At 35.6% G+C, this 27224-nt stretch overlaps 1 protein-coding gene across 1 annotated transcript; it reads left to right on the plus strand.

Annotated features, from left to right (window-relative positions):
• Positions 1–10059: 10059 nt before the first annotated feature.
• On the plus strand, positions 10060–18227 carry LOC140156665 (ADP-ribosylation factor-like protein 6). The gene is made up of 4 exons (XM_072179603.1): positions 10060–10183; positions 13995–14089; positions 15675–15860; positions 17077–18227. Exons 1-4 carry the CDS (start codon positions 10137–10139, stop codon positions 17100–17102), a joined length of 354 nt encoding a protein of 117 aa, XP_072035704.1. The 5' UTR covers positions 10060–10136; the 3' UTR covers positions 17103–18227.
• Positions 18228–27224: the final 8997 nt, after the last annotated feature.

Here is a 27224-nt window from a genome sequence, read left to right on the forward strand (position 1 = left end):
TTGACCACCCGGAAGTTGTGGTTGTCAAGAACGCTGGGATACATTTCTGCGGACGGCTCTTCGATGACACGGAACTGGATCTTTTATTTGCTGGTAAGCTGCTAGGGACGATAATATAACACGTATAAAGAATGGTATTACGCTTTCAATAAAGTTGTTCTACATTTCTATGTGTGAAATATTTTTAGAACGATGTTTTTGTCCCATTAAAAGCTGACCAAATTTTAGTTGTACGGGGAGTGCAAAATTCGGAAACCTTGAACTTCCCACTGACGTTTTACTCGAAAAGTCTAGCTTCAAATTAGCTCAGTTCCATGGTTCCTGGGTGTGTAGCCTGATTCACTCTTTACGAACCGGTAATGAAGGCCTCAATTTGAAGTTCGGCTGAATTTATGTACCGCTAAGTTTAAGCTTTTGGAAAGCGATTGGCAATCACAGAATTTTGCGATAATCGATCATGTCGATTCGATGGCCATGCATTAGTCCGAATAATCAGACCCAGAACAAATTATTAATTTCTGACATTATCGTGTACTGGGTCTGAACTGTTTTCATTCGAAATCTTGATGGCAAATTGGACAATAGAAGCACATGGTGCTACTTCACAGTTTTTTAATCCCCTATTCATGTTGCGTGAATCACTGATTTAGTCTCTATTGTGGACCATCCTTTTGATACTTGAGTATTTGGACAAGCGGAACAGGTTTGACAGGCCCCTTTGTCTACCTCTCTGTTTGTAAACAAACGAGGAGGTCGAAATCGTCCTCCTCGCCGAATACGAAAGTCAGCGTAATAGTACGGCACTGGCCATGCATAGGCTCCATAGCCCATGGCTTATTGCATATATAATGCTGGTTTCATACTTTCCTGCCGCTTGCCGCTTTGCCGCTCTGAAGATGATTTTACTTCACTGCGCAATCTCACCAAAAACGCTAGCGGTGACCAGCGGCAAGCCGATATATCGATCACTCCACCGCTTTGCCGCGGCGGCAGCACCACTGGGAGTTGAATTCAAGTCAACTCGGAGCGCTCAGCGGCAAGCGGCAGAAAGTATGAAACTAGCATCATGTTTATACTTATCACGCTGATAGCAATTCTCGCTATTCGCAATAAGGGCGCCGCCAGCGGTTTGCGATGTAATCGTGATTTATCATGATGTATCATGGGAAAAGTTCGACATCAAGTCCGCATAATACGAATATTACCATGCTATTACATAGGAACACGTGACAATATTTTTTAGTTTGTCAATATAGCGGTATTATTACGCCAAATCGATAGAGAAAAAATTAATTGTGCACATTTCAAATCACAGTATTAAGTATTACTGAGTATCGATTCGCGTGTAACACCTTTATTTTGACAAACTAAAAAAATATTGTCACGTGTTCCTATGTAATAGCATGGTAATATTCGTATTGCGCGGACTTGGATGTCGACCTTTTCCCATGATACATCATGATACATCACAATTACATCGCAAACCGCTGGCGGCGCCCTTATTGCGAATAGCGAGAATTGCAGACAACAATTATAATTATTCTAAATGCCACAAAATACATTTTTAGAACTTTCTCTGCTGTCAATAATTATTACCTTGAATTGAATTAAATTCATCACCAAAAGTTAATTGTTAAATTGAGAAAGGTAAATTAATTAGCAAAATAATAGATCCAGTTAGTTGGATCTGGATCTGGATTAGTTACTGCCCAACGCCACTGGGAAGGGGTCACACGAGCAGGGTGGTGCTAATCTGCAGATGCTTTGGTTGCTTATTTCTTGCTTTCTTTGTCTTTGATGTGCTGTTTGACTGATGATTTAAACTTGTCCTTGTCCTCTATATCTGTGATTTGGTATGGTTGGTTGTTCCAGTCTTTAATTGTACGGTTCATGAATGAGAATTTTAAACAGTTTTTTGATGCTGGTAATTGTGTAAATCTACTATGTCGTGAGGCGTGTTGGACAGGGCGCAGGATATTATGCATTGGAGTGGCAAGGTGACCCATCAGAGCTTGCTGGAAGACTGAAATTCTTGTTGTCTTCCTCCGATCTTCAAGAGGCTCCCACTCAAGCTCTTCTTTCATTGATGTCACACTGCTGTACCTTTCGTAATCTGCCATTACAAATCTTGTTGCCCGATTCTGCACAGCTTCGAGCTTTTGTATGAGTTCCTGTGTATGTGGGTCCCACACGGATCCACAATACTCCATCCCTGGACGGATGAGAGATTTGTAAGCTAGGTTTTTTATTTGTCTAGAACATGAATAATGCCAGTCAAGCGATATCGCACTGAAGATGGAACTCACAAAAGCGATGTCGTTTTTGCCCAGGTGATTTGTATCGATTGATCGACTTGACACTCGGAAAACAGAAGTAAACACTGCGGATGCATGAGAATCACATTTCTGCAAAAGCGATCGAGTATAAATTCAGCTTTATCAGTCTAAGCAACCTCAGACTAGCTTCAAATTTGCTCACCGTACCATCTACCGATAACATTCCACTCCAATCATTGTCCAACATTGACCTTTTTAGCAAATCCCATAACTTAGCCTTTACGGATTGAGATGTCGTCACTCCGATGTGTACATCTGTTCTAAGTTCATTCCTTTGCTCTATATCCTGTGAAGGGTTATGCTGAGTATCAACATAGTCTAAACGATCAACACATCTTCATTGATGTGACATCAAATGACGACATCTTAGAATCAGGTCTACCCGCAAAGACTTTTATGGGATTTACCGAAAAGGTCAGTATCAAAATCTTAAGTATTTCATTTGGCAAAGTCCTTCATAAATTTATGCCAAAGTGCTGTTGCTGATGATTATCGTACATGAACTACATGTACCGTAGGTCTAGGACGCATATAATGGTGCACGCGATGGCTGCTATTATCTCTGATTATAATAACACTTTGCTTGAGAAGTCTAGCCACAGATTTGCTCACTGATAGATTTCACATTTGAGGTTAGAGACCATTGTATTCAAATTCTACTTAGATTATAATAACACTTTGCTTGAGAAGTCTAGCCACAGATTTGCTCACTGATAGATTTCACATTTGAGGTTAGAGACCATTGTATTCAAATTAGAGACTGACCGATCAGGTCCTTATCTGGCTCAAAATAAGCTAAGGTGTCATAAAAGTGTAACACACAATTATTTTTCCAGCTCTTTTCTTTTGGTCTCCAACCAGATTTAAATTATAGTATGCACATATATCGTTCATAATACACTAAAAGAAAGATAAGTTATAGACCATTTACTTCACAAATTTAATTTTCTAGCCCTTGCGTACGTTATATTTGACAGACACAATTTTGATGATTTTCTGCAATCAAATAAAAATTTATAAAGTATTACATAAGGTATTTTGTGGTTATTTAGGTGTAGGACTTACAGCAACTGATTGTGGAAAAAAATGTGTCCAAATATTACAATAAGGAGGATAAATTGTTATAAATAAAATATGTGTGTCTGTCAAGCCATAACATACGCAAGATGTCTGTCAAATGTAACATACAGAATAATAATTTGGCAAAAACAGTAGTTCAAGATGGGAAATTGAATAAAGATCACATGCAGTTTATAAATCACATGTTTTAAAACACTTTTATAAACTCTAAACTATCATCATAATGTGAACATCAAGTGATTTTTAATTTTTTTAAACGTATTGCGTATGTAACATACGCAATACGTTTAAAAAAACACTTTTATAAACTCTAAACTATCATCATAATGTGAACATCAAGTGATTTTTAATTTTTTAAGCGTATTATGTATGTTACTTTTGACAGACACATACAAATCTTGCATACAAACTTGCGTACAAATGTTTGACAGTATTTATTTTGGGACATCAGAGCACATCAGACATATCGAATTGCATTCTGAATACGAAGAATGTCATTCTGATATCAAATAATTTTGATGGCAAATCATTAAAATTGATATTTTTGATATTTAACAGTACTTGAAGTAAACTTTATAAATCTGATGATTTATACTTAAAGTGTATGTAGATGGGATGAAAAGCCGACGATCAATTGAAAATTTTGACCTTTCATTATTGAAGATATGGATTTTTTTCCCAAAACACCAAAAAAATTAGGTCTTTTTGGGAAAAAATCCATATCTTCAATATGAAAGGTCAAAATTTTCAATTGACCGTCGGCTTTTCCTCCCTGCTACATACACTTTAAGAATATATCATTAGATTTATATAATTTACCGAGGACTGTTATATATCAAAATTTGAAAAAATATCAAATTTTTATAATTTGTCATAAAATTTGTATTATATTGTGATTTTCAAAAATGAAAATTATTTGATATCAGAAAGACATGCTTCAGATTCAGAATGCAATTCAATAGGTCCGAGGTGCTCTCATGTCCCACAAAAAATACTGTCGAAACGCAATAAACGCTCATTTTAGATCCCTTAACTTATAATTCATAATGCCTCTTTCTGTTTTTTGGATTGGTTTACTGCACCATTTTGGGAAACAGGTCACATGAATTTCTATAAGGATCCATAAAAAAAATTAAAAGCTGTTGAAAAAAGGCGTCTCTTGGCATGTTACAAATAAAAGTGTAAAAATAGGCAGTTTTACAGCTATTTTTTATTTTTTTTATTATTTAGAGTGAAAGGATTTTACTTAAATTGTGTATGCTATGTCTTTACTACCTAAACTTGCCACTAAACTAGCAAATATTCCATTTCTATAATTATTATTTTTAAAAAAAGATGTCAAAATATATGGCTATAATATGACACCTTAGCATATTTTGAGCCATCTGAATCGGCCGATTGACCGATCAATTCCCTCTTTGATCTGCCAATTCGATCACCGATCACCGATTACCAATTCCCCAATTGTAAACAATGGCTGCCATCGCCGTGAGTAAATTTCACCCGTATGTTGAAAGGGTACTTGTACATGTACGATCACGCAAAGTATTACCATATAAAACACACTCCCGTATTCATTTAAAATACTTAATTTGACCATGATTATTATCAGTTCAATTTACCTTTTCCCCCTGATGTCAGAGTCCGTCGAATCATTCGATCGATCGCCCCATTTTAATATTGTGTTTACGTTCAAGTCAGTGTGAGTTTTGCTCTCTCCAATCTGACATGCACATGTTTATCCCGGAAGCACAGCACTGTGACCCGGAAGTAAGAACTACAATTGCACATGTTCATCTGTTAGCCGTACGGTGTACGTACATGTATATGCGGGGAATTACCGGTACATGATTATCTCAGCTGCGTGCCTGAATCACGGTATGATTATAGGTTTATCGCCTACAAAGCTTGTTCTTTTGCTAAATTTCGCTTGATTTAACTAGTTTATTTCGAAGAAATATACCAATTAATGAATACTTGTTAAGCTTCAACAATTACTTTCATGATATTGGGTGATCGGTGCATTACATCGGCGGATGAAGGAAAAGTCGGCCGATGCAGATCACTACCGATAAGCTAATAATCGGCCAGATTCGGAAGCTACCGATCAGATCGGTCAGTCTCTATTTCAAATTCTACTTAGATTATAATAACACTTTGCTTGAGAAGTCTAGCCACAGATTTGCTCACTGATAGATTTCACATTTGAGGTTAGAGACCATTGTATTCAAATTCTACTTAGAGGTTAATGACTGCGCATCAGTTGTTTTTAGGGTATTGTAAAATATCTAAACATTGTGCTTTGGAATAGAGGAATATAGGGATATTTCAAGGTCCAAAGCACAATGTTTAGATATTTCACAATATTATATATACTGGTACCCGAAAAATAAGTGATGCAAAGTCATTAACCTCATTCATAACCGTCACTTTTCACATTTTTCAATTTACGTTAAATTTTCTACTTCTAAATTTGAAAACAAAATACAATTTTAACTGTATCTTTCATTTTCCCTGTGAAAAATCGAATAGCCCATTAGGGAAATACCGCTAGCAAGCAATCACACTAGCGCGCAATCAGGCGAAGTCCAAATACGGCGGTCAGCACTCACATAAATTGTTCGAATGCACAACACGTCATGCAACAGTCATTGTTAAGCGTAATTTTAGCTAATGAATAGAAATCGATGAAGCATGACACAGAGTAGAGCATTGGAAGTTCGGAAGTAAAACACAGCTGATTGCTATGGATGATGCAGACATGCCAACTAGTACGGTTTCACCGTATTTTGTACGGTAAAACGTGATAAATACGGTAGTACGGTCACCCCCAAAATAATACGGTATTCCAGAATTTTGACCAAAATAATAAAATGTTGTGTCTTAAAAAGATAAACAGCTGCAAGATTAGACTACCGACTGAATTACTGGTATCATTTGACCACTTTCTTGGTCTGTTAAAGTGGTTGCCTACATCGTTTTTCTCTCGACTTTCGGTGATGCATGCACATAAAAAAATTATTATTTAATAGGCCAACAAGATGCTTTCCGAAATAATTTTCTTCCGACATTAATGTTTTTTATTATCCACCTAATGCTAGGTCTTCTGAAGGTATTTAGTTAACTATTTAGCTCTTTTGGTGCAAAAGAATAAGCATAAAAGAAGGTTTCCGACCTCCTTTTACTTCCGACTTTCGCACCATGCATGCACATTAAAGAAATATTTAATAGGCCTACAAGATGCTTTCCGAAATAATTTTCTTCCCACTTGCAGATTTTTCATGCACATTAATGTTTTTTATTAACCGCCTAATGCTATGTCTTCTGAAGGTATTTAGTTAACTATTTAGCTCTTTTGGTGCAAAAGAATAAGCATAAAAGAAGGTTTCCGACCTCCTTTTACTTCCGACTTTCGCACCATGCATGCACATTAAAGAAATATTTAATAGGCCTACAAGATGCTTTCCGAAATAATTTTCTTCCCACTTGCAGATTTTTCATGCACATTAATGTTTTTATTAACCACCTAATGCTATGTCTTCTGAAGGTATTTAGTTAACTATTTAGCTCTATTGGTGCAAAAGAATAAGCATAAAAGAAGGTTTCCGACCTCCTTTTACTTCCGACTTTCGCACCATGCATGCACATTAAAGAAATATTTAATAGGCCTACAAGATGCTTTCCGAAAAATAATTTTCTTCCCACTTGCAGATTTTTCATGCACATTACTAATGTTTTTTATTAACCACCTAATGCTATGTCTTCTGAAGGTATTTAGTTAACTATTTAGCTCTATTGGTGCAAAAGAATAGACATAAAAGAAGGTTTCAACCTCCTTTGACTTCCGACTTTCGCACCATGCATGCACATTAAAGAAATATTTAATATACAAGATGGTTTCCGAAATAATTTTCTTCTGACTTGCAGATTTTTCTTGCACATTAATATTTTTTATTAACCACCTAATGCTATGTCTTCTGAAGGTATTTAGTTAACTATTTAGCTCTATTGGTGCAAAAGAATAAACCTACAAGAAGGTTTCGGACCTCCTTTTACTTCCGACTTTCGCACCATGCATGCACATTAAAGAAATATGTATAGGCCTACAAGATGCTTTCCCACTTTATTCAGATTCAGATGATGATGATCAATGATTTTCTGAACTTGAAAGTTTTAACAAAGCATGCTTCTAACAACATTAGAAGTAACAAAACCCAATTTGTTTGGTCTACATACTTTATCCAATTTTGTAAGGTCAAAGGTCACATACAAGGTCAAAGGTCGACTGAGGTCACCAAATCTTTTAAAATTAATTTTCAACTGTGCATCATATATCCGAATTCAGCTTGATCAGTTATGTAATTAAGGAAATATGACGACTTTAAGATGGCCGCATTCCATGTAAAGTATAGCAAAGTAGCACTTTCAATGAGTGATAACTCGTAAAGGAAGCATCTTTCTGTATTGATTTATTACTTTGATGGAATGGTTCTTTGGTATTGCCAAATTTGATTGCAAATTTGTAAAGTGGGCCCTGGACTCGGGTTGAAGATGTGCTCGGTCGCACAAGTGCTCCCTCTCAATTATGTGTTCTACTTTTGGAGTTTCTGGAGTTGGCAGGTATGCAAAAGGTACATATTTAAAAAATACGGTTTTAGGGTGCAAAATACGGATTTTTGTTCTTCTGAGTACGGAAATCTGGATTTCAAAGTTGGCATGTCTGGATGATGGCATCAAAAATGTAATTACAAAATTGCACTTCAACTCAATTTTAAAATGTTCAAAATATGCAACCTTTTCTCCAAGATACAGTTGACTCATCAAAAGAGAGTTCATCCAAATTTTGACATCAAAATAAATACATTTGTAACAGGCATTGCATAAAATGTCAAAACTGTATGGAAAACATGATATTTTTTATTGGAATTATACTTGAAAACTTTTAAATCTGAATATGGTATTCCTGATGAATCTCTTCAATATTAATCTCAACGCTTTTCTACCAAAAAATGATAGCAGCCGACTCTAGCATCGAATGTGTAGGCCTAATTATTGTGTGCAAATTCGAAACTAGAGTAAAGAGTGCTTAATCTTGCGATGTTCAAATAATGTAGTTGAATGTACGTAAATTATTTGTTCGCATAGGATTGTAAGATACGCTTGTGTGAAAATCATTATACTTATAATTACAGCCACACGCGGAAGTCGTTAATGTTATGTGGAAGTCCGCTGTTGTAACCACACATCACATTTGTGTTTTGGCAAATAAATTAATTTGAATTGGGTCTTGTGCATTGCGTATATATACCATATCCACAAGGTTATGAAGATCATATCCATATCCGATTTTTCTCATACCATCCTGAAATTTGATATTCCAAATTGACATATTTTTGAAAAATTGTGAGAAAAACCATTAAAATTGTGAGAAAAACCATTAATAAGTCTATTTGTGGTATACCACACTACCCACACCTATTTCCATTGTGGGTAGGTTCAGGAATTTCTCTTTGATGGTTTTTAGTTACCGTATTAAAATAATATTTCCGGTACATATCTTCTAAGAATGAAATTTTAATCTCCTCTATGGCGTGATAGAGGATACAAAAATTCACATTGTTTTATTTGCTAACTCAATATTTTTTGTAGCCTACACATTGTTAGTTACATTTCCAATTTTCTTTCTTTTCTTTAATTTACAGAAATTGCCCAAGTGTCTTCTGATATTCAGCATTGTCACACTTCTGTATCGCCAATCCATAGATAAAGATCATCATCTTAAGAGTAGGCCTAACTCATCACCAGCATTATGTGGAAAAGCTTCTGAGAAAGAATGTCAGCTTCAATCAAGTCATGAAAGCTAACTGAATCAGCAAAATCTACAGCAGCATTTCTGATTTGAAAATATTTCAACTGATTTCTTTGATGCTAATTGAAGACTAGTGTAGTTTATCATACCAGATTGTTTTACTCGATTTTAAAAACTTTTTCTTCACGTAAGATACAACAAACACCAAACTTCCCAAATATGGGTTTGCTAGATTTTTTTTCCAAGTTGTTTGGCGGTGGCAGCAAACAGGCTCAGGTGTTATGTGTCGGCTTGGACAATAGTGGCAAGACAACGATTATTAACCAACTCAAACCTAAAGATGTAAGTGTCTTTAATATTTTATTTTACAGTACCATACAGCAAAAATTGTTCAACTTTTTCATATTGTCAAATTTAGAATACTTGGCCCCTAGGTCTAAATATAAAGAAGGGTGCAGTTTTGAAAAAGGTGCCGAGCTTTGGGAACTAAGAACTGATTTTCAGGCAAAATAGCTAGGGGCTTGATGAACTGAAATTCTTAGGGTCTATAAAAAATTGGGCCAAATTATAGGATGTACATTGTAGAGCTGAAAAATTCCAAATTTGAGATAAAGTTTTCCAAATTTGAGATAAAGAGCTACAATTTGTCAGTGTTTGATCCTCAAAGAACTGGAGCATGATCCAAATGTGGGTATTGAGGAACTGCAGAAGAGCCTGAATACATGATTTAGAATTGTGATGTAATTCCACTTGCCCTTCCCATAATGCATAAACTTCCTTGGCTATATTTTCTAATAATATGTGCCATTACATTTTTTTCTTCGTTTTCACAATCAGAGGACATAGTACCAACTGTTGGTTTCACTGTTGAGAAATTCAAATCCTCAGCAGTCAACTTTACAGTGTTTGATATGTCTGGCCAAGGAAAATACAGGAATCTATGGGAGCATTACTACAAGTAAGTACTAGGTAAAAATCGGGGGAGTGGGGGCACTCACCTAAAATTTTGGTAGCTGTGTGCGACGCCAAACTTTAGGAACTAGGAACTGATTTTGGGCAAAATACGGGCTTGATGAACTGAAATTTCAACATTTTTAATCTGTCTAATTGTGAACTAAAATTGACCCAAATTATAGGCTTTGGAGCTAAAAAATTTCAAAATGTTCCAAATTTTGGCTAAAGAGCTACAATTGTCAGAGTTTGAGGCTCAAAGAACTGATTCATGATCCAAATGTGGGTCTTAAGGAACTATCAGAGAGCCTGAAGGGACTCCACTCCACCTAGAGCGCCGCATATACCCATGCCGCATTTATATGTGAGTGCCCCTCCGCCGGGTAAAAATTGGATGAGGAGAAAACCAGAAGAATTATGGTCAGCTAGAATTCAGTATTGAAAAAAATGACTGACTTTGTTTGTATGTGTTTCTAAAATTGGTAAATTGTAATCATTGATTTTATATAGATGTGAAAAGGGCCGGTGGTCTATATTTACAATGTTATAAAACTCTCCAAAAAAGTCTCCATTTGGGGAGGCTGAACTGAACTGAACTGGTCAGCTAGAAAAAAAAAGAATATTTTGATTTTGATTGCCCACTATTATTCTAAGAAAACCACAATCTATTGCGCTGTTTTGTAACAAAAAACGAAACATGTACATTCCATTTTAGGTGAGAAGAAATCTGAATCTCAAGAATATGAAAAATGGGCTATTCCAGTTGAAATCCATATACCCATATAGAAGACATGACCTTAAACAGGAAGCCCCGCTTGCCCAGTTCTCCACAGAAGAACTAACAATACACCTGTTACTTTGATGTCAGACATAACAGAGTTTACATGAATAAATTTTAACCTTGACTAATTTCCCAAGGAACTTGAACCAAAAGTGGGGCTTTCACTTTAATGTTCTACACAGGGATTGTGAATTTCAGATGGGGTTACTTGAATAAGTGATTCCATTTGAAATCCACACCCCTTAAGGTTACGGAGGGTGAAAATTCCACTCAACTTGTCTTTTGTTTTTTAATTTTTATTTATGAAGTATATGTATATATTAAACATCTCAGAGATGTAGATTGAAAAAATTGTATCAACAAAGTATTTTTTAAATTATTTTTGTGTATCAATATTTGCTCTAGATATCCCACAGCACTAATTCTTGGGTAAAGACAGTTCTTGTTTTAAGGGGACACTACACTAAATCCTTCCGCATTTGGTGTAACTCATGGAAGAAAGAGAAGGTGTGAGGGCTATCATTTTCTTTGGAAGGGGGAATCCCAAATATACATGGGGCCCGTGGGTTAGATTTTAAAAGGTATGCCAACATTTCCTGTCATCCTCCCCTGGCCCTGCTCTCGCCAGCCTAACTTTGCCAATGTGGAAACTTTAAATGGCCTAGATATTATGATGCAGATTTGAATGTTTCTGTAGTGTTTCCTAAGCGTTATAAAGATGCACTGTAAATGTTTGCCAAAAACTGCTCCCCCCTCCCCATTCTACTCCCCCAGGACTCCTAATTATTATGCACCTAGTTACTTTATTGTATTTTCACATGTATTTCAATGGGACATTTATTTAGTGATGTGCCCCTTATAGTGATTATTATTCCAGTGCATGAACTGGCAACCCTATCATTTTCATTTGATTGCTAAAATCACTGAAGCATATGCACAGTGGAGCATGAGTATTCAACCAGCACTATACTAGACAAAATCAATAAAATAAGTACCATCACCTTGGCCCTGGCAACACTAACTAGCATTGTAAACAAGTTAGCACATGGTTTGAACATGATAATAGATAGTGTGGAAGTTTTGGCAGAAATTTGTCAATTTCTGCAAGTTTTGTGAAAATCAATTGATACTTCCCATGCAGTAAGGATTATCAGTAGTAATACAGGAGCACTGCACCTGGAATATTATGGGATTGTGAATTGATACTGTGAAATAGCAGAAAATGTGAGTACTTGAAACTAAATGTGTGGATATCTCAGAACTCCATTTTGGACCATTTGGCCTGATATGCTGAGATGAAATAAATTATTTTTAATGTTTCCGTAGCTGATTCATAAAATTTTGATATGCATGTGTTAGCTGATACTTCAAAGAAATAATGTAGGGAATAATTGTGTCAATATATTGGCACACTAAATTAATATTGTTGTTGCAAAAAAGACGACATTTACCCCATCATTTTCATTGACATTCTGTGAACATGTAAGCTTACTTTTTTAAATCAGGAGGACCTATCGAAAGAATAAATAGGTACATTATTTCATTGGTTTGTTTGTAACACATATGCGAAATCGCAATGAAATCGGACCCTCTCCCCATATTTTCCTGGAAAAAAAAAAAAAAAACCTCATGCTCATGAAATTGAACACAAATTGAAACACTTACAAAGTACATTTGTGTATGAGCTATGATGTTAAAAGTATTACAATAATAATCATTAGAGTGTCAACTTTAAGATGAAGTATGATTTTTAGGCCTGCCATGTTTATTTTTTGAAAAACAAAATATTTTAGGTGGCTACGTGCAGCCAATTTGCCTACACAAGAGTTCAAAATCCTGTATAACCTTAAGTGTGAGATTAAGGTCATGTCTTCCATAGGGGGTGTATGGATTTCTACTGGAATATCCCAGTCTGAAGAAGGCTTATTTTTACGACAAGTAATACACCTAACTTGACACTCTTGAGAATTCAGTTGAAGAGCTTTCTGACCACCAGTGAAGTATAGTGAAATTTTTAAATTACATGTTTTATTTCAATAATGTATCTTGAATGAAGAAGGGGAGCAAAGAAGAAAATTTGACTGAAGCGGGATTCAAACTGGCAACATCTGGTTTGCAAAACCAGTGCTCTATCATCATATTTTAGTGCTGGGTGGCATTTGATGAAAATTTTGCATATTTGGCAATTTGTTATCAATATTGACCAAATTCTTGACTAATTCAATAAAATTGTTCAATTTTGGTCTCTGAGTGGTAGGCTCTCAGTGCTTAAATTGCAGATGAGTGGTGAACTCCAAAACAGAGAATTGGGCTCTGCCGCCCACCACCGCCCGGCGCCCACTGTAGCTACAGCCCTGATACACCCCTATGATGGACTGCAATCCAAATTTCCAATATCTTTGCTCAGACACTGGTCAGAGCCATGAAACCGTGCTGTCATGTGATGATGTGACCAGGGATCATGCCCACACTAGGATACAACCCAGGAAGCGACAGTAGAGGGGATCAGTAAAGATGCAGATTTTAAATACGTAGAGTAAACAATATAGAGAGAAACGGACGGGTAACAATATTAAGGGGGTACTACACTCCTCGATAAATTTGTGTCTATTTTTGCATTTTTCTCAAAAACTAATTGCACACTGGTAACAAAAGTTATGTGTATTATTAGGGCAAGGAATCCAATTACTACACTGGAATTTCAGTGACCCAAGGCAAGCGGTTCGTTATTTATGATACGAAATAAGGTACCGCTAGGATGTACCTCATTTCCTATCATATATATGGAACCACTTGTCTTGAGTCAATGAAATTTCAGTGTAGTAATTGGATTCCTTGGCAATCCTTGCCCCAATAATATACATAACTTTTGTTACCAGTGTGTTATTATTTTTTTGAGAAAAATGCAAAAATAATCACAAATTTACCACAGGGGTGTAGTACCCCCTTAAATGAAGAAGGGAAGCAAAAGATCATATAAAATCTTTATTCACATTGAAAGTGATTTGTGCATTTCTTTGCATCTGTTGCATTTCAGAGATGCCCAGGCAATTATATTTGTGATTGATAGCAGTGATAAACTAAGAATGGTAGTAGCTAAAGAAGAACTTGATCTCCTCATTAAACATCAAGGTAAGATGCCAAGTCTATAGACTAATTTTACTGAACATATTCATCAGGACTGTTATTGAAAATAGAGACCAATTTCATAGTTCTAGTCCAACAAAAGAAATCTGACAGATTTCGAAACGTCCACAGTAAGTCATTTGCATCACAACCCAGCTGAAGACTGAAGGTTTCAGTCGCAATGTCGGTTTGTCCGTCAAAAATAGGTATATCTGGCTGACCAGATTTAAATTAAATCTTAATTAAGTCCACAGTAAGTGCTCTTTTATTGGACTAGAACTATGAAATTTATCTCCATAGACTAATAATAAACAGAAACTCTCTGACTGGGACCAACTGCCAAAGTCCAGCATCATATGTTTATGAGAGACAAAAATGCCACACCCACTTGCACCTGTTATTGCATATTTTTAAAAGAGCAGCAGGGTCTTAGCTAGCTACCCGTCTGGCCATCATTTAGACGAGGAGTTTGCTCCTGGGACGGGCAAAATTAATGCCTTTGACAGATGCTATATTATAAATTGTATGTTTTGAGAAGCTAATTGACCTTTTTAGTAGACCCAATTTGTATAACAAGGCCATATAAGCACATATTTGAACTTTTTGAACCCCCAATGGGCTATAGATGTCTGGTAAATGTTTTAAAGGTCAAATTAGGAGAGGCAATTTGATTCAAATGATGGGCAACCCTCAATTTCTAGCTAAGACCCTGAAGAGCAGTTTGACATTTTGTGCATAAATGCATGTACAGGCAACGGCATGCATTATTTGTTAGACACAGATGGAATGATCAGCTCTCATGAATATGCGAGAATTCTCAATGCATACAAAGCACAGGGACTTTGTCTGTTGGTGCTATATCTGGATCTCTTTTAATCTGTGGCCAAGGCAAGTCAGCCATACATTACATGTTAGGCTAATCATGGAAGATGGATGGATGAAACACAGGCCTGTATGGAATTTGAACCAATTGGACACAGAGAACTTCTGAATCGGAGTGCTCTCAAGGATTCCCCATAATTCAATTTAAGGAATCCAATTCCTCATTTGCTTCTCCTTAGAAATATTTTGATCCCCACAAAATTTTATTCCCAAGAATTGTTTTCTTGGATGGCATGGCTCAAAAAATCAAGCAACCTTGCTGTTCTGTAAATTCAGCAGTGAGTGTGAAGGTGGATTAAAGGATATGGAAGTCTTTACTCTAGACTGATGGCGAGGTGGGGGACACTCAACACAAATGACCATATGGGTATGCCCTGGAAAGACCCCTGTTTTTAGACCATACAGCTCTGAAAGACCTCTGAATTTTACCAAAACAGCTCTGAAAGACACTTGATTTTGAGCATTTCAGCTCTAAAAGACCCCTAAATTGCTCATTCCTCATATTTCTGGGGTTTTTTCAGGCTTTTTTTAACTGTTTGCAGCTCCAAATGACCCCCTTCTACCTGTTTGCAGCAACACCCCCTTGTACTGGTACGCCATCAGCTCCCAAAGACCCACCACCTCAAAATTCCGGGCGAGCATACCCACTAAAAATTTATGATATTGCCTATAACTCTAACTCTTATATTAATTATGTTTGCCTTTCCAGAAATCAAAACTAAAAGAGTGCCTATTTTATGCTTTGCAAATAAAATGGACTTACGAGATGCCTTATCATCAGTCAAAGTTTCTCAGATGTTGGAATTAGAGAAAATCAAAGACAAACCATGGCACATATGTGCAAGTAATGCTATGACAGGGGAAGGACTTCATGAAGGCATCCAATGGTTATCAGGTAAGGTCCTTAATCCTGTGAGAACTACCTGCCTATTGGTCAAAATGTAGTTTACATTATCAATTAGACCAATCAGCAACATCTTTAGAATTAATTTCACCACCCAAAAAAATTGGGTGAACTACTTTCAAAGCTCTATTCTGATTGGTGATTATTAGGAGTTAAGAAAACCTAATAATGATAATATTGGATGGCTTATTTCGCATGATACCATAACATCGGATTCGTCATACAAATATCGAACTCGCCGTTGGCTCGTCCGATATTTTTATGACTCATCCGATATGTTATGGTATCACGCTCAGCCATCCAATATTATATCAAACTTGGTACAGGGATAGGATATGGTGGCCTCATGTGCTGTATAGTTTTGTGTCGCATTATTTGCATATTTATGAATATTAATGAGCTCATTAGCATATTTTGCCTACATTGTCATTAATCCACTCTGCAGCTTAAACGCAACCACCGATCAACTTCAAACTTGCTACCGTGATAGTCTATGGTAGCCTCATGTGCTGTATACTTTGTGTCATGTTATTTGCATATTTATGAATATTAATGAGCTCATTTGCATATTTGGCCTACATTGTCATTAATCCACTCTGCAGCTTTAATGCAATCACCGATCACCTTCAAACTTGGTACGGTGATAGGATATGGTGGCCTGATGTGCTGAATAGTTTGTTTGTGTCATTTTATTTGCATATTTATGAATATTAATGAGCTCATTTGCATGTTTTGCCTTCATTTCCATTAATCCACTCTCCACCTTAAACGCAATCACCGATCAACTTCAAACTTGGTATTGTGATAGTATTTGGTGGCCTCATGTGGTGTATAGTTATGTGGGGGCCACCTTAATTACGAACCGCGTAATTCTAGTTCTAATTTGCTATCTAGTGTAACATGGGTCGATAGTGACAAAAAGTACCCCAATGAACAGAGCACATCCAGATCTTGCAAAATATGTTAACCATATTTCTTGGCTATCGACCCATGTTTAGCCAGTCTTATCTCAACATGAAAACAAAGGGAATCTGTATTAAGTAATAAGATTACCATTTGATGTAATGAGGTGATATGTCATGTTGCAAAGGATTCTGGGAAGGGTAAGATATCTTCTTTAAAGCAACCCTATCTTACAGATTCCTTACACCATGATAGCTAACCAATACTAAACACCATTTTGATTTCATTTCATATTTCATCTCAGATCAACTGACCCAACAGAAGCGATGAGGTACACAGATCCGTTAGATAAGAGACTTTTACTTGTATATTTTTGAAAATCCTAGAGGTTATATTTATTCCATCATTGCTGAGAAGACCATCAGGTTTGTGGCAGTACTACTTCAATTGGGTGTTAATGGCAGATTAGTAGGTTTCATATTACATTACTGAGTGCAATCAATACTATCCATCGCTAGGATCCAGAACATGCTCATCTATTAGGGCTCAGTTCTATAACCCCATTACATTTGCACATTCATTGAATGACCTTTGAAAATTTTAGTACAAAAACTCATACTCTGCAACATAGGGTCAAATTTTGCACTATGATTATTTAATTGAGGTTATTGAACTATGCCATTGGGATGAGGCTATTGTGGTCCATAGTGCATGTAAATGTTGCTTGCTACTCAGGTTGCCATGGTAAATGATTAGGCTAATGGTGCAGCCAACAGTCTACTAAAACTCTCCTCTACCTCTGCGATAAACCACAGTCTTGTCCAATATTTTGAGTATTGGATGCCGGCGCTACAATAAAATATTGGACCTTCCTGTCGTCTGTCACACGGTAGAGGATAGCAAAACAAAAGTGCATATCTTTTGTTCTCATTCTTAATCAGTTTAAATAATATCTAACTATTTTATTGAGCAAAAATTATGTTACTGTTAGACCAAAAAAAACCAAGTTAGTTTCCCGCAGCATGCGCATTTCCTTTTTGGCGGCTTATTTTGCGCATTAGAAAAATCACAAAGAAATTTTTTAAACACTACTGGAGTAAACATTTACACATTACATAACAAACGAGCGTAGTGAAAAATTACTGGAGAAAACATCACACATTTACACAACAAACGAGCGTAGTGAAAAAATAAAATGGTGTTGCTGTATGCAAAACCAACTTGAGCCCAACTTGCAGCAAGAAAGGTGTTTTTTTTTTCATTTAAGACATGGATTGAAAAAAAAAACATTTAGCATTTGATTTTTAGACCTGCTACAGGAAACAAACATGGTTTTTTTTTGGCCTTATAAAAACTTATTCTAAAATGAACGAAATTTGTTTACAACTTTACGTCTACATATGTGTGTACTGCAAGTTTGCGAGTATTGCATACTAGGTCTACGCATACAACGTGCTACATTGTACATATGCTTCTCTACTGGTGTGTTATGCGTTATCACTACTCGTGATGACATAGGGTCGTCTACTACCTGATTGACACCCGAAATCATGCAATTGTCCAATTAGATTATGTGTCGTCAATTAAAGAACTAGACCCCTCCTCCTACTGAATAAGAAAAGCGCATAATTCCATTTGCAAACATATATGCCTCTAAATAAGGGTTTTTTGACGAAAGAGATGAAAGACAGATATCCTCCACAAAAACATTACAATATAGATTGGCCTTACAATAATGCATGTTTGTACAGCCATCTGTATCAGTAATATTGTTGCTCAAACTGCAAATAATGTTTTTGTGGAGGGTGTCTGCCTTTCATCTCTTTTGTAAAATAAAAAAACTCATTTAGAGGCATATATGCTTGTAAATGGAATTCTACAGTAGCTCATTAATCAGGGCCTGTTTTGAATTAAGAAAATGAATGTCAGTAACTAAGGTGTTGGAGTTCAGGGTGACTTTATCAGAAAAAATATAAGAATGTTGAGATATTAACAAAATGCTTTTAATTCTTTTGCATTTTGTTGTTTTCTGTAATATGAAATGCAATCTGATTGTAGGATACGTATATCGTCGTTGGGCATATCGTCCTATATGCTTGTGGCCCCTGAACATGTTTACAACAAAACTGGTTACATAGGAGGTTTTGCTTTAAATATGTTCAGGGCCAAATATCTAATTTCAATATACAATATTTAGTGTGTATCACATGTATACTGCTTAGGCCAAAAAAGAAGGGTTTGTCTCATGTCCCCCATGTGCATTAGATTTCTGATGGCAAACAAAAGGCCATTGGCAAAACATAATGGGACAAAACCGGTGAGTTTTCAAGGAGGTAAAATATAAAACAAAAAGTCGCATTAGATTTCAAACTCCCATGGGAAATGAGACAAATCTGGTTGTTTTTTTTTGCCTTAGTGGAATGATTTGCACAAAATGTCTCATTTTGCTCAAAATTGGTTTAAAAGTATTCGTACAAGCAAAAGGGTGCACCATTAGATTTCCAGGGGGGTCATGGAAGTTTGGGTCAGATCGAATTATTTTTTAAAATTATTGTTTTTGACAAATTTTTTATGTACATTTTAAGTCTACCTTTATACATAGTTCAGGTGGGCTGAATTTTTTTCTTTTACTCAGTGGGCGATTGTTTTGTGTCTCACTTGTGGGCAAGTTGGTTTTTTTTTCTTCAAAAAACTTCACCCCCATCCCACCCTGGAAATTAAATAGTGAACCTCAAAGTTAATGGAAACGATAAATTTCTTAACAATTTACTCTGTAGAATGTGTTGAAGAATCTATCCTCTGATTCTAACTGATCTTTAACATGTTGATGATGTAAAAAGATATAACAATTGTACTGTAGATAAAATGCAGCGGGTTGAACATTTCTATCCAAGTATTCATGCAGGAAATAACCTAACCTGTATCATGAGTTGTAGCTGACTTATGGTGCTCATTCTTAAGGTCCTTTCAAACTACGCTGCAATTGCTTCGTGATGCGGTGCATTGCTGTACTGCATCATGCTGCAAAATACTGCATTGCGGTATCGCAATAGAGTTAAATATATTTTAACTTGGAAACGTGTTGAGTTGCGGTAACAAATAATCAATATATCTGCAACACACCACAAAGCAATTGCGGCGTAGTATGAACGAACCTTAATAATTTATAGCAATTTCTTAACCTTGTCTCATTTAAATTGGGTCGTATCACCTTGAATATGTCCTGGCAAAAAGTGGCAATTTGTTTCTTGTTATGGAGGGATAAAATTACTTGATATAACCTGGATGAGAAAGATGTGGGATAAATCAGAGTGGCGTCACCTTGGAGAGTCCTTCACCCTGCAGTGGGTCGACGATGGCTCAGGATGATGATGTCTTTACAACAAGTTTGAGTTCAAGTTGATCAACCCTGACTTTGGTAACTGAAGGAAATTGTAATATTGAAATCCTTGCCATGACCGTATGCCACAAATGGGCTGTAATGTCAGCGTTTTTACTTTGAGATATTGGCCAGGCAAATTCTCCTCAAAGTAAGCTTTACAAATATATAAGACATGCCCCTGTTGCTTGTTTGCACAGTAGTAAAAAATCTGTACAAGTGTTGAGAAATCCTTTGTTTTTTGGTGTGTTTTTTTAAGAGAGAGTTTAATGGACCATATCTCAAAACAAGCTCTACCAACATTACAGCCCATTCATGATGGATGGTCACATTGCATGTAGAATCCACATTTTATATTCTGACTAAGTATTCAGTTAAGTAACATTTTAATTTTCAATTTCTGCCAGTCTGGAGAAGTACTTTATAAATACCCATCATGCATTGAGTTGTTCATTGGGCTATTCCATTTAAAATTCACACTACCCCTGAGGAAGATTTTGGAAATATCTTCCACAGGGGGAGTATGAATTTTAAATGGAAATAGCACATTAGGCAGCTCCATTTGAATTTCATACACCCTCTGAGAAAGATTCAATCTGAATCTTCCACAGAGGGAAGGTGTGTTTATAATGGAGATGCCTAATGTGTTAATTCCATTTAATATTCATACTCCCCCTGTGGAAGATATTTCCAAAATCTTCCACAGGGGTAGTGTGGATTTCAATTTGAATAGCCCATTGCAGCCCAATATTGACTCTCTCACTGTGCAAGGAACTAATAACTTGCTGCTTTTTTGAAACATTTATTTGAGAGTTTATGTTAAAAATGGGTGTACATGTTTATCAACACCAATATTTACCCATTCCATTTTTAGATGTCAGTAAATTAAGGGGGTACTACATGTACACCCATTGCATTTTTGAGGTTTTTTTTTTGTTTGCATTTTTGCAAATCTTCTCGTTCTTTTGGTGGCATCGGTATCAATGTAGCTTGCATGCTTTTAAAGGTAGAAGCCAAAAAATGGTACATCACTGATGCAATGGGTGTAGTACCCCCTTGTCTTGTCTTGTCTTGTCTGCTACTGCACAAAACGCCTGGTGTGGCTATCAGCGTACAGATCATGCATCGATTCGCTGATAACTTATTAAATTTTAAACCTGAATCTCTGATTTTAAACCTGAATCTCTGATAAGTACCTCTTGTGTGTGGTGCCTTGAACAAGACCAATGCAATTTGTATAAACTATTTATGTCAGTGAAAGTTCTTCCTGTGTGGTGTAATCTATAATATTCCTATTGATATTGCTTTTGTATTGATGTATTCTTAACGAGCATAAAGTTGCAAGTTAGTCGTTTCAACTTCAAGACCTCCTGGGGTCCATTTCACTAAACTTTTAACCCTTCGTAACTCAAGTAAATGTTTGCAATGTTACAAATACCCAATACTAGACGTAACTTTACAAAGGGTGTCTGTAGTAAATCCCTATTACTTATGAAGGGTACCGTTCGTATGTAAGTTTAGTGAAATGGAACTTACAACTCATCATAAGTTACAAATGGTTTCGAGACTTACGAAGTTTCGTAAAGTTTAGTGAAATGGACCCCAGGGATGTACATGTATTCACCTAACTTTTAACCCTTTTTAACTCAAGTAACCATTCGTAAGTCATGAATACATAATACTAGACGTAAATCTCTATTATGAAGCGTACATTCTTTTCGTGAAATGGATTTTATGATGCATCGTAAGTAGCTTACGAACAATTTTGGGACTAACGAAGCTTCGTAAAGTTTAGTGAAATGGACCCGAGGTGTATTTCACTCAACTTGTAACCCTACGTAACCGTTCGTAAGTTTTGAATGTACCTAATACTAGACTTGACTTCATGAAGGGTCCCTGTAGTAAATCCCAATTACTTACGAAGGGTCCCAATTGTACGTCCTTTTAGTGAAATGGATTTTTCGATGCATCGTAACTTATGTAGCTTACGGACGATTTTGAGACTTATGAAGCTTCATAAAGTTTAGTGTAATGGACGCCAGGTCACATAATGTTCCTTGACATAGCATGAAGTATGTTTGTTCTATTGGCATGTAATGACATACAGGGATGCCAAAAAATTAAGGTACCAGTTATGTTCACCCTGTAATACAGGCTGTATATCCTAAACAAAGACAGATATTTCATAATTGGAACCAGCAGCCAATAGCTGCATCTTTTAGCTTGAGTTTAAGACCTTATTCATTGAAATTCTTCAAGAAATAAAGACACAACAATCCAAAAACCGAAGAAAGATTGAATATTGAATCACACTTGCGCGCAGCACTTATCATCAGCCAGCTACGCTAAATGCCCAAGTCATTTTTACATGTTCTTATTTGCAATTTTGATTTTCCGAGTAATAAACCCACAATTCATCAAATTTCCAGCTGCATTCTTCATTAACTTGTGGAATACATCAAAAGAGATGCTCATCTTTAAAGTGGAAGAGAATTGAAAAGCTGTGTGTAGTGCACAACAGAAATGAGCATATTTTATTTATTTATACTTTCTGAGTAATAAACCCATAATTCATCAAATTTCCAGCTGCATTCTTCATTAACTTGTGGAATACATCAAAAGAGATGCTCATCTTTAAAGTGGTAGAGAATTGAAAAGCTGTGTGTAGTGCACAACAGAAAATTTTATTTATTATACCTTATACTTTCTTTAAGCAGGGTAATCTCATTAATTAAATTTGGATTTCCTGGAGGCCAAGTGGGGGGGCAAAGTGATTTTTTGGGGGGGGGACAAAATCAACCAATTGTGTGCAAAATTGCTGCAAAAAAGTGAAAATGCTCATAATGTTAGGTTTTTACTGGGGGTAACTGGGTGGGCAAGAGCTCTGATTGGGGACATCCCCCATGCTGCCACTGCCACCACTGCAAGTGTTGTATCATTGTAGGGAACAAAAGTCTACATTTGTTCATATAATTGACAAGTCAAACAGGCTACTCTGTATAAATGGAATAGCCCAATTTATGGAGAATATAGCTCTGAGCTCGTGTAAATATTAAAATTGATATTATTATTAATATCATAAACAATAACAAATTTATTCTTATTAGTTAGTTATTTACATGCATGTGTGAGTGACTTGATCACAAAATGGGGACAATGTCATCAAAGTTGTGTTTGAGTAATAACTTGGTTTACAATTTGAAATTAATCCTAATGTTTGTTTTTTGTTTATTCGCGCGCCCAATGTTTTCAAAACATTGCGAATAAACAACAAAAAACTGATATTTTTTATATTTGTTCTTGAATGTGAAAGAAAAGCATTGATATGATTTAAGAAATTAACCAAAATGACTACTGGGCTTATACCTGAGTGCACCCTTCTTCTCAGAATGGTTTTAAAAAATAGGGGGTGGGCTTATAGCCTAAGGTGGGCTTATACCCAAGTAGTTATGGTAATTATAACTATCACCTCACTACTACACTGCTACTAATTAAATTATGGATTTGTTTTTCACAACAAATTTTCTGGTTTGTTTTATTGAATATTTACAAAATGATTAATAATTTAGTATCTCATTCAAATAATAACAAATTCCATACAATAGTTAGGTCATAATTTATTTATCTCTTCCTTGTGGTATAATAATGCGGCTAAACTTTAGAATACCCTACCGCATTGTACAGTCACTGAAGCTAGTAAGCTACCTAGGCCTAGTTTAAACCCTGCTACACCGACAGCGCAAAACTCAGTTACATTAAAACAGTACATTGAATGATGTTTGGATTAACTCGGTAAAATACATCATTCATTTAATTCAGCAAATTAAATAAACAGCTGACAGAGATACATGTACAAAGCAACATTGTAGTAATTTAAAAGGGCATTTTGTGATCCACAGCTTCATCCCCCACTTTTCTAAAAAAAAGTTGAGATTTTTATACCACTGGAAACCTCTGGCTACATAATGTTTATGTACTAAAAATTTCTTGCAGATTAATTTGTGTTGCAAAACTATCGTCATATTTGAATTTCATTCCGGTATACCAGAACGGAATTACAACAGTAGCCTATGGATCACTCGCAAACGCAAAATCGGAATCAACTGAAATTTTGGGAATAAACTTTTTTCGTAGATACCTACTGAAAAATGTCATAAAAAGAGGATGCTAGGATCACGAAATACTCCTTTAATTTATAATGCAACTAATTACCTCAGTCTATCAATTAATTATCTTATTGCATGTACAGGTAAAAAATTTATCCAAGAAGATGCAAATGATTAATTTGAATAATAATATGCATAATTATCGCTTTGCTTTCCATCAATTCTCTTATTTGAAGATCCTAATAATCAGCCATTATTTATAAATCTGCACTAATTATCACTTTCCGTTTATTCTCTCATTTCAAGAAAAGAGAAATAATTAACTTATGAACATTCATTAAAAACATTGACTTTTATAAATATTCAGTCATTCATGATAATATGTATATTTTGTGATGCCTATGAGGAAGGTTATGGCTGTTGCAGGCTACACTGACTGATAAATAACTAATGAATGTTCATAAAACATTCACTTTTATAGATATTACCACTACGTATGAATCTGCAATTTTATACAAGTAAAATATTATGTGAATATACATGTGGACATGCCCAATGCCAGCCCGACGGCCGGGCAAGGGGAACTTTAAAAGGCCTCAGTTCCAAAGCACAATGTTTACTCTCTTATTTAAAAAAGTGAACCAAAATGCACACAAATTAAGAGTTAGACCAGGTCTAAAGTTAGTTCCATCAGGAATGGTCCTTTACTCTTATTTCCTTCCTAGAGTAGCTAGCAAATTCTAATGATTTAAATGCAAAGTTCAATAATAATTAATACAAAATAACTTACGCAAATGTAAAGGAAAATGTCCTTTCTCCTGGGACTAAATTCCACTTAGACCTGGTCTAACTTTAGACCCAGTCTAACTTGTTGGTGCATACAGACCAAAGAGTTTCATTGCAAGAATAAAATATTCACTCTTTAAGAGGCCATATAGGGACAACTCTTTTTGGAGTGGTCCTTTATATATGGCTCCTTTCATTCTCACGTTTTTGGTCCACTGTTTTACACGAATAAAGTAGATATTTCACAATACTATAGGCTTGGGCGGTTGTTGAAAACAATTGATTGTGATTAATTTGTATTTTAAATCGATTATTTTCGATATATTGAACATTGTGTGACTGTAATAGGTTGAACATCGTTTGTTGCATAGAATCCCACTATTAAACATTGCTGTGCATATTTTTAAGTGGAGGAAGATGTGTTTAACAGTTGTTTCGCTTCTTATTCTGGTTGCAGTTTCAGCAAATAGTCACCAATAATAACCACATATGTGACATTATCAAGGGGAATGAGTCACATGTCGGCCCTGGTCGAAAATGAGTTTTTCACATGTTTCTAAAGTGGACGTTTAGAGCTTTCAGAAACTGAAAACCCCATGTTGATACTTCTTTTCTTTGTGAAGTTACGTCAATTTATCAATCGCTGAAAACAATATAATACAAAAGAATTTTAACACTTTCTTTGTCACTATCTCAAAATCAATATTAGCGACATCCGACTCATTTCCCTTGATCGTGTCACATATCATTTTAAACATAGCTTAACAAAACTATTTGCTTAGAAAAACAATTGATTATTCTTGAGAAAGTTAAAATGACAATACTTTGACCAGTGTTTTTAAATAATGAAGTACCCGATTAAAATAAATAATCAATTATTTTTGATTAATCAAAATATCGCCCAAGCCTGCACAATATCTTCAAAACAACTAATGCACAGTCATTAACCTCTAATTTATTGTGCTTTTAATATGAAATACAATGTATGAATTACAATTAACTTTGATGTTTCTTAATGATATCATATTCAACCTAATTGGTGCTCCTAAAAACGTGGGTGGGTTTTTTTTTTGGGGGGGGGGAATACATATCTTCAATACGAAAGGTCAAAATTTTCATTTAATCATCGGCTTATGTCCCACAAAAAATACTCTCCAAACATTCATACCAGAACCCTTAAGTAGAGACATTTCCAATTCATATAAAATGTCTTAATTTGTCTGTAATACACAGCGTAACCACTAGCAGGCCATGTTAGCACATCTATGGCACTAACAAAGGTGTCGGTCACCCACCTTTGAACATTTTTTTTGTGGGGCATGAGAGCACATTAGACACACCAAATTGCTTTCTGAATATGAGGAATGTCCTTCTGATATCAAATAATTTGGATTTTTGAAATTCGCAATATAATACCAATATTATGGCAAGTTATTAAAAAACAGTCATCAAGGTAACCTTTATAAATCTAATGATATACATAAAGTTGTGTTCTTCTTTTGCGTAAAAGAGTGCTCAATCCTATGACGGAGAGCATGTGTACATAAAATTAGAAGAAACAAATTTATTATTCCATGCTGATTCACATGAAATAATAAATTTGTTTCTTCTAATTTTATGTAAATCTAATGACATGTACTTGAAGTGTATGTAGCTGAGAGGAAAAACTGTCAATCATGAAAATTTTGACCTTTCGTATTGAAGATATACATTCCCCAAAACACCCAAAATTACTGTGCAAACCTCACTATATGAGCCCTTCATTGGCTGCAAAATTTATTCTACACTTCCTATTCCTGGCCTCAGATCATATTTTATCTCATGTGAAGTCACCTTCAGGGATGTAAATCTTCAGGAAATTTTGCTTGGATCTTCCCTGTACAAAGTATAGGAAAATACACATTTTCAGGAAATGTTAAAGCAGTTTCAGGAAATTATGTCAGTGCTTGTTTTCATCCCTGCTCCTTCTCCCAGTGTAAAATTCACTAGGATCCACAAAAGTATATTTTTAAGGTCAAAATTGTTACGCGAGTGACAAAAGTAGCAAATTTGGTACACAGATTTGTATGGACCAAAAGTTAATGAAAAGAAGTGGTTCCAAAAACATAGATCTTACTTTGGCAATTTTGGGCTAAAACCCCAATTTTTGGTCAAAAATAATAATAATTTATAGCCCCAAAA

The sequence above is a fragment of the Amphiura filiformis genome, chromosome 7 (assembly GCF_039555335.1).
Source record: "Amphiura filiformis chromosome 7, Afil_fr2py, whole genome shotgun sequence".
In the NCBI taxonomy this organism is placed as follows: Eukaryota; Metazoa; Echinodermata; class Ophiuroidea; order Amphilepidida; family Amphiuridae; genus Amphiura; species Amphiura filiformis.